Source organism: Salvia splendens, chromosome 18, assembly GCF_004379255.2.
Source record: "Salvia splendens isolate huo1 chromosome 18, SspV2, whole genome shotgun sequence".
NCBI classification, from domain to species: domain Eukaryota; kingdom Viridiplantae; phylum Streptophyta; class Magnoliopsida; order Lamiales; family Lamiaceae; genus Salvia; species Salvia splendens.
In genome coordinates, this window is record NC_056049.1 from 7,594,835 (window position 1) to 7,601,864 (window position 7,030).

The 7,030-nt window shown below is 42.3% G+C and overlaps 1 protein-coding gene across 1 annotated transcript; it reads left to right on the forward strand.

Moving 5' to 3' along the window:
- Positions 1–673: 673 nt before the first annotated feature.
- On the forward strand, positions 674–4,762 carry LOC121777639 (calcium-dependent protein kinase 28-like). Its single transcript, XM_042174955.1, has 12 exons — positions 674–1,419; positions 1,935–2,065; positions 2,156–2,197; positions 2,312–2,423; positions 2,512–2,590; positions 2,824–2,993; positions 3,126–3,252; positions 3,464–3,579; positions 3,666–3,773; positions 3,859–3,921; positions 4,024–4,197; positions 4,273–4,762. The coding sequence occupies exons 1-12, from the start codon at positions 1,027–1,029 to the stop codon at positions 4,438–4,440; spliced, it is 1,683 nt and encodes a 560-aa protein (XP_042030889.1). The 5' UTR covers positions 674–1,026; the 3' UTR covers positions 4,441–4,762.
- The last annotated feature ends 2,268 nt before the right edge of the window (positions 4,763–7,030 follow it).

Sequence of the window (7,030 nt, forward strand, 5' to 3'; positions counted from 1 at the left end):
TCGATACTCGTGGAGTCATACGGATGCTGGATGGTCAAAAAATAACCTTACAGAGAACAGTCGATCTGAATCAGAGAACAAATGATAGTCAAAATATTCTTGAATATAAAAAATCCATCTCACAGAGTTAACACCATAAAACCGAGGAGCAGTAGGAGAGGAGTCTGACAGCAAAACAGAAATGGTAGTAAAAATAAAATCAATTGGATGATGAGAACCTAATGAAAGCACCAATTTGATAGGCTTTTGCCTATCAAATGAGTAGTTTGAGAGAAAGAGGCGTTAATGGTAGAGAAATCGGTTTCTCCAAGAGGGAGAACGATAGGGAGAGAATAATAAATATTAATTTAATTCATTCTGCTTGATAATAATAAAAGACTTCACACATATTTATAATATGTGTGGTACAAAAAGATCTCATATAAACTAGGAAAACAAATAAAAGCAAATTAAATCCTAACAAGTAAATAAAATCATAACAACTAAATAATACTAAAACATAAATAAACTAAATAAATAAACAGAGAGAATATCAGTCCCTTCCGGAATAAAATAAAATATCATGTCTCTATCATAAAAATAAATAAAATAGAAAATTGTACAATATTTTTCTCAATTAATAACAGCAATATTTGTGGCATCAAAGTTCATATCTTTATAAGCAGACAACAAAAATTAATGAAGGTTGGAAAGGAGGGGAGCTTTTGGCTCAGCCTCTTCTCTCTCATCCCTCTCTCTCTCTCCTAACCAAAAGTCTGTTTGACCATTGCCTTCCTTCATCTCCTTCTTCCCGTCTTCCTCCTATCTGCTTTAATCTTTCTCCTCTTATAATAAATAATGTCTCATCATTTCAGATTATATTTCCTCCAATACATATTCCTTCCATTTTGCTCAATCCACCCACCATTTCCATGTCTGTGTCTGTCTGATCATCGCCCCTGATCTTCCCTTTTTTCAATATTCACAATTTTAGAGAGAGAAAGAGATAAAGTTTGAATCTTTGGGGTTTTCTTCCGTTTTTGAAAAATGGGTAGCTGTTTTTCAACCTCAAAAGTTAGTGGTTCCAATAGCAACACCCCTTCAACCACCACCACCACCACTGCGTTCAACAACCGCGCCACCGCAAGCGCTCCGGCGAGGAAGCAGGAGAGCTCTCACAATAACCGTAATCAGAAGAAAGAAAGAGAGAATCACAAGAGTCAGCAGAAGCCGTCTCACCATAATCTCAAGAATTCTTCCAAGAGGCCAAGTGGGGTGATTCCATGTGGTAAAAGAACAGATTTTGGATATGACAAGGATTTTGACATGAGGTATTCGATCGGTAAATTGCTGGGACACGGACAATTTGGTTATACATATGTTGCGATTGATAAGTCCAATGGAGATCGTGTTGCTGTCAAGAAAATAGATAAGGGCAAGGTAAGATTTTTAGCTACATTTTTTCTAGTTTGCCAAGCTATGTTTCTGTGTATTTATTAGAAGTTTTGAGTCATGCTTGATTCTTTAATATTATTAAATTGATTTATGAGAGTGGGAATCTTGTTTTCCTGTTTGAGTATTGTGGAAGCTCGAGTTTGAAGTCATCCTACACTCTATAAAGATGCACGATTTAGCAAGACTCTTTTGGTTGCACTTTTCATTCACTGTGTGTTTTTGGATGTGAGTGGAATCACATGATCGAATGAAGAAAGCGTAGTGTAGGTCAATGGATAAATTCCTTTTCTAGACAGTCTGTTGTTGTACAAGTCTATATTCTACATGTGTTTTCCAACACGGCCTTTTTTTGGAATGAATGTGTGTGTGTATACAGCATTGATTTGGGGAAGATGGCTTTCTTGCGAAATGTTAAGCATAAGGGGTTATGAGGTGTTCGGCTAATGGATACCTATAAGCTGTGTAGCCTAACACTTTCTTGAATACATATACATGATTAGATGGTTCTTCCGATTGCTGTCGAAGATGTCAAGCGGGAGGTCAAGATATTGAGGGCGTTAACTGGCCATGAGAACGTGGTTCACTTCTATAATGCTTTTGAGGACGACTCGTATGTATACATAGTGATGGAGTAAGTTTGTACTCAAAACTTAAGTTTTCAGGATCTTGATCTGTTTGCAATTGAGATGGTGTTGACGATCCATTAACTTTGGTCGTTTAGGTTGTGTGAGGGCGGAGAGCTGCTAGACCGTATCCTGTCGAAGTAAGCACTCCCCAAGTTCTGCTCTATCTTTCTTTGTTGATTGCATTTGATGTATGAGATTTTTGCTTTTCCTGAAGAATCTTCTGGTACTTAAAAAGCTTATTACTCTAACAGAAAGGACAGCCGTTACACGGAGAAAGATGCAGCCATTGTTGTAAGGCAGATGCTAAAGGTTGCAGCTGAGTGCCATTTACATGGTTTTGTACACCGTGATATGAAGCCGGAGGTACGTGCTAGCGTTTTCCATTGTTTATGTCAAGACAGTTCTTGACTGATGTCCTAATCTCTTCCTTTTGTTTTTTCCTTTCCTGCAGAATTTTTTATTCAAGTCTCCGAATGAGGATTCACATCTCAAGGCCACAGATTTTGGTCTCTCGGACATCATTAGACCAGGTATAACTACTAGATCCAAGTCCTGAATATTACGAAGAACCTACTATTGTACTACCTAGATCACCACTTCATATTTGAAACTCCATTTTAAACCATCTATGTTTATTAATTTTTTTCCGGAGTGAATCCATTCACTGAGTGTTACTACTATATTCTAGTATGTGAATTGCAAACCTATGGAGATTCTTTGAATTATTTTCTCACTCATCAGATTCCCTTCAAATTTCTACCAGGAAAGAAATTCCAAGACATTGTTGGCAGTGCATATTATGTAGCTCCAGAGGTATTAAAACGTAAGTCCGGTCCCGAGTCAGATGTATGGAGCATTGGTGTAATTACTTACATCTTGCTCTGTGGACGGCGGCCTTTCTGGGACAAAACCGAGGATGGCATATTTAAGGAGGTGGAATACTTGTCCTTTTCACTTGAATTTATGTGTGCATCAACTCAATTTTATTAATTCCTTGCTCTACTTTTATGACACGACGAATGATGATACATGCATGATTTAAGACTGTATCTCTCATATTTATAGGTTCTGAGGAACAAGCCCGACTTTCGGCGTAAACCATGGCCCAAGATTAGCAATGCTGCAAAAGATATTGTCAAGAAGTTGCTAGTAAAAAATCCTCAAGCACGACTTACTGCAGCCCAGGCCTTGTGTATGTCCCACGCCTCCCGTTTATCTTTATAGCTAGTAATTAATTGCTTCAGCTGTGAATGTAGCATGTAGAGCTTTTCCATATCTACTATAACTCTTTATATTCTAATAATGTAAATGTTTCTATCAATGTGAACATCAAATGTTGTTTTTAACGGGGTTATAACAAGCGTACACTTTGGGTCAGTATATTGATGCTTTAGCTTATGCAGCACATCCTTGGGTTCGAGAAGGAGGTGAAGCTTCAGAGATTCCTTTAGACATCTCTGTTCTATCTAACATGCGGCAATTTGTGAAATACAGTCGATTCAAGCAGTTTGCTCTTCGGGTGAGTCACTCTTTACGCTGGTGAAATAGTTGTTAGTAGAAGATAAATAGATGATGTTTCATTAATTGTTAATTTTAATGTGCCAGGCATTGGCTAGCACGCTTGATGAAGAGGAGATATCTGATCTTCGAGATCAGTTTGATGCGATTGATGTGGATAAAAACGGTGTCATCAGTCTCGAGGAAATGAGACAGGTTCGTTGCTTGTTGGTGATTTCGCCAGACTGAAATTGCTTGGCTTATTTGCAGCCGTAGTGTTAACCTTATTATATGCGTACAGGCCATGGAGAAGGATCTTCCTTGGAGAATGAAGGACTCGAGAGTTCTTGAAATCCTTCAAGCAGTATGTCCCGCTGCCCTGCCTCGTTTGTCGTGTCAGTATGGCTCGAGTTTTTATTCGTGCAGTTCTGATTTCTGATTGCTGTTGTCTGTTTGTGTGAAGCAGATTGATAGCAACACCGATGGGCTTGTAGACTTCTCGGAGTTCGTTGCAGCCACCATACACGTCCACCAGCTGGAGGAGCACAACACAGAGAAATGGCATCACAGGTCGCAAGCGGCTTTTGAGAAATTCGACGTCGATAAAGATGGATACATTACTCCAGAGGAGCTAAAAATGGTTAGTACAACCAAACCCCCCTTTTGATATTTCAACGTATTGAAACCGGACTTATATTCTTCGATGGCACCACAGCACACATGTTTAAGGGGTTCGCTTGACCCATTGCTGGAAGAAGCAGACATTGACAAAGACGGGAAGATCAGCTTGTCCGAGTTCCGCAGGCTTCTAAGAACTGCTAGCCTGAGCGGTGTGGCAAGCCAGTCTGCAGCTCGAGCTACCTCTGAAGATGTAGCGGGCTGATGAGTCATGTATAGGTTCCTCCATTCTGCAGCAATTCTCATTGGGAGGCTGCTCATTTTTCATCATCTCCGTCGCCGTTGTCCCTTGCCTGAGTTGTGGTAGTAAGAGCAGCCCACGTTATTTCGGCTACGATGTGGAGGGTTTGATATGCCAGTAAATGATATATATGGTGTCTGCTTGTATGTAAGATGTATGTCCGTCCTTTTGCCCTTTTATGGGAGAACAAATTCCAGCCAAATTTAGACATGATATGTAATATCCGAAAATTTGTGGAATTTTATTCTTTTATTTAAGGATGAAATTTTTATGATTTTGTGTTTAATATATGGTGTGGAAATATTTTTTGATTTATAATATTGTTGTGGATATGGGATTTTCTACCTAGACAAATTAAAATTTGGTTTTATTAATTCAGCTATGATTTAAAATTCTAATTAATCGATTTAAACCTCTCTCTCCCTCCCCATTTTCGAAATCCCTTCCCCATCACCCCATGATGTTCTCAACTTCCTCCACCCTCACATAACCGATCCTTTTCTTCCCCTTTCCTTTTCTTTTCTCTTTTCGGTCACTCTCTCAATCTCTCCCTCTCTCTCTCGCAAAGTTGCTCTCTCTCACTGGTAAGTCTCCCTCCTTCTCCCTCTCGGTTTTTATCTTCTTCCTTTCACTCCCTCTTATCACCTTCTTGGATTCCTCAAGGTGATACCCTCCTTCGTCGTGAATCGGAGTCGGAAAAGGAAGTAAAGCTTTTGCGTTTCGTTTGAACCATCCGGGGAAGGTAACCCCTAACCCTTGTTTAATTCGAAAACTCATGCATATAGGACGTTTTGGTTGGTTTAGATGCTGAATAGGGTTTGTGGCTATGTGATATGGTTGAGCATGTTTTTGATAGTAACTGGCAGTGGGTTCCGACCCCTTTTTAACTAAGCAAACGATCTCCGTTGGGTACGAATTTTGAACTGTGTAAAGGTTAATGTGTCTTTTGTGTGGTGTGTAAATTTCAGCCTCTTTGGATGTCGTATGAATTTATTATGATTTTTGCAAGTAAACTGCGCAGTTTCGCGAGTTGTATGTTTTTGGGAGATGTTTTCATGTGCTTTTGGCGTGATTCTGAGTGATATGTTTTTGTGATGAATGTGGGTGTGTTTGGCCAAGAGATGGCTCGGGAAAATCAGTGTTTGGTTCGAGGGTTTCGCGTGGGTTGGCCGAGAGTTTTAGGGTCCGGCCTAGGGCAGTGTTGTGGGGAGTTTTTGAAGGGATGATCCCAGGTGTCTGGGTGTGTTTTGGGACGTAGAATGTGTGGTGTGAATGTTGTATAGGGTTTGAGAATCGGAAGTTGGAGGAAGGTGAGTGTGCACTGGACGAGCCAGGCGGCCGAGGTGCCGAGCCGGCGGTCGAGGTGCCGAGCAGGCGGCCGAGGTGCCGAGCCAGCGGCCGAGATGCCGAGCCAGGCGGCCGAGGTGCCGAGCAGGCGGCGAGGTGCCGAGCCAGGCGGCCGAGGTGCCGAGCAGGCGGCCGAGGTGCCGAGCCAGCGGCCGAGGTGCCGAGCCGGCGGTCGAGGTGCCGAGCAGGCGGCCGAGGTGCCGAGCCAGCGGCCGAGGTGCCGAGCCAGGCGGCCGAGGTGCCGAGCAGGCGGCCGAGGTGCCGAGCCAGCGACCGAGGTGCCGAGCCAGGCGGCCGAGACACCGAGCCATGTCGAGACGCCGATCCTTTTTCCGAGTTTTTCCGAACCTTTTCCGAGCCAAGTGAGCCGTTGCACAGTAAGGGTATGCCAGGAGTTTGAGTGTTGTGTGTGTGTCGTGTGCGCGTTTTGAGTACGTCGTATGCGTGTCGGGTGCGTGCGGGGTGTGTTTTCGGGCGTGTCTTTGTGTGTTTGGCTTATGAGATGTTGTTAAGTGTGTGTTCGTGTAACGTGCTAGATGTTGAAGTCGTCCACGTAGGAATCATGCATTGTCATTTAAACATCGTCTACCCTGACTCTAATCATGATTTATTTATCTTTCAAAAGGGTGATCTTTTTCGAGGAAAGTGTGGTTGAAGGGAACTGTTTTAAAAGCTAAGCAATCGAGGTGGGCTTTTCTACCCTACTTTTATGTGGGTTATCTTTAAATACGGACTTTGTTCCGGAAATGTTTATGGAGGTGAACTGTTTGTCTTGCCAATTGTTTTGTTTTGAAACCTATCTGAAGTGGTTTACCACATATGTTTAATCGAATTCGGGTCTGTTGGGCTGCGAACCCTCAGGCTAGTGTACACGAGACCGGGAGCCATCTGAGAGCAAGTTGGCCGGTCTAGTTGACCTGGGGTGTGGCCACGCCCCTTGTCATGGTTGGATCAGATAGTGTATGATAGTGGGAATAAGGGTGGCAATATCTGAAAATGACTGCGCAGTCGAATTTATGAAATATATTTTGGTGTACTTGGGTTATTTTCATTACACTCAAAACCCCAATGTTACACTGTTATGGCATGACAAACTATGTTTTTGGCGTGTGTCCACTGAGTGCAATAAGTACTCAGCCCTGCATGTTGTTTTCTTAATGTGCAGGTTGAGCGGCGATGGGGAGGACGGATGTTGAGCAGTTAAAGC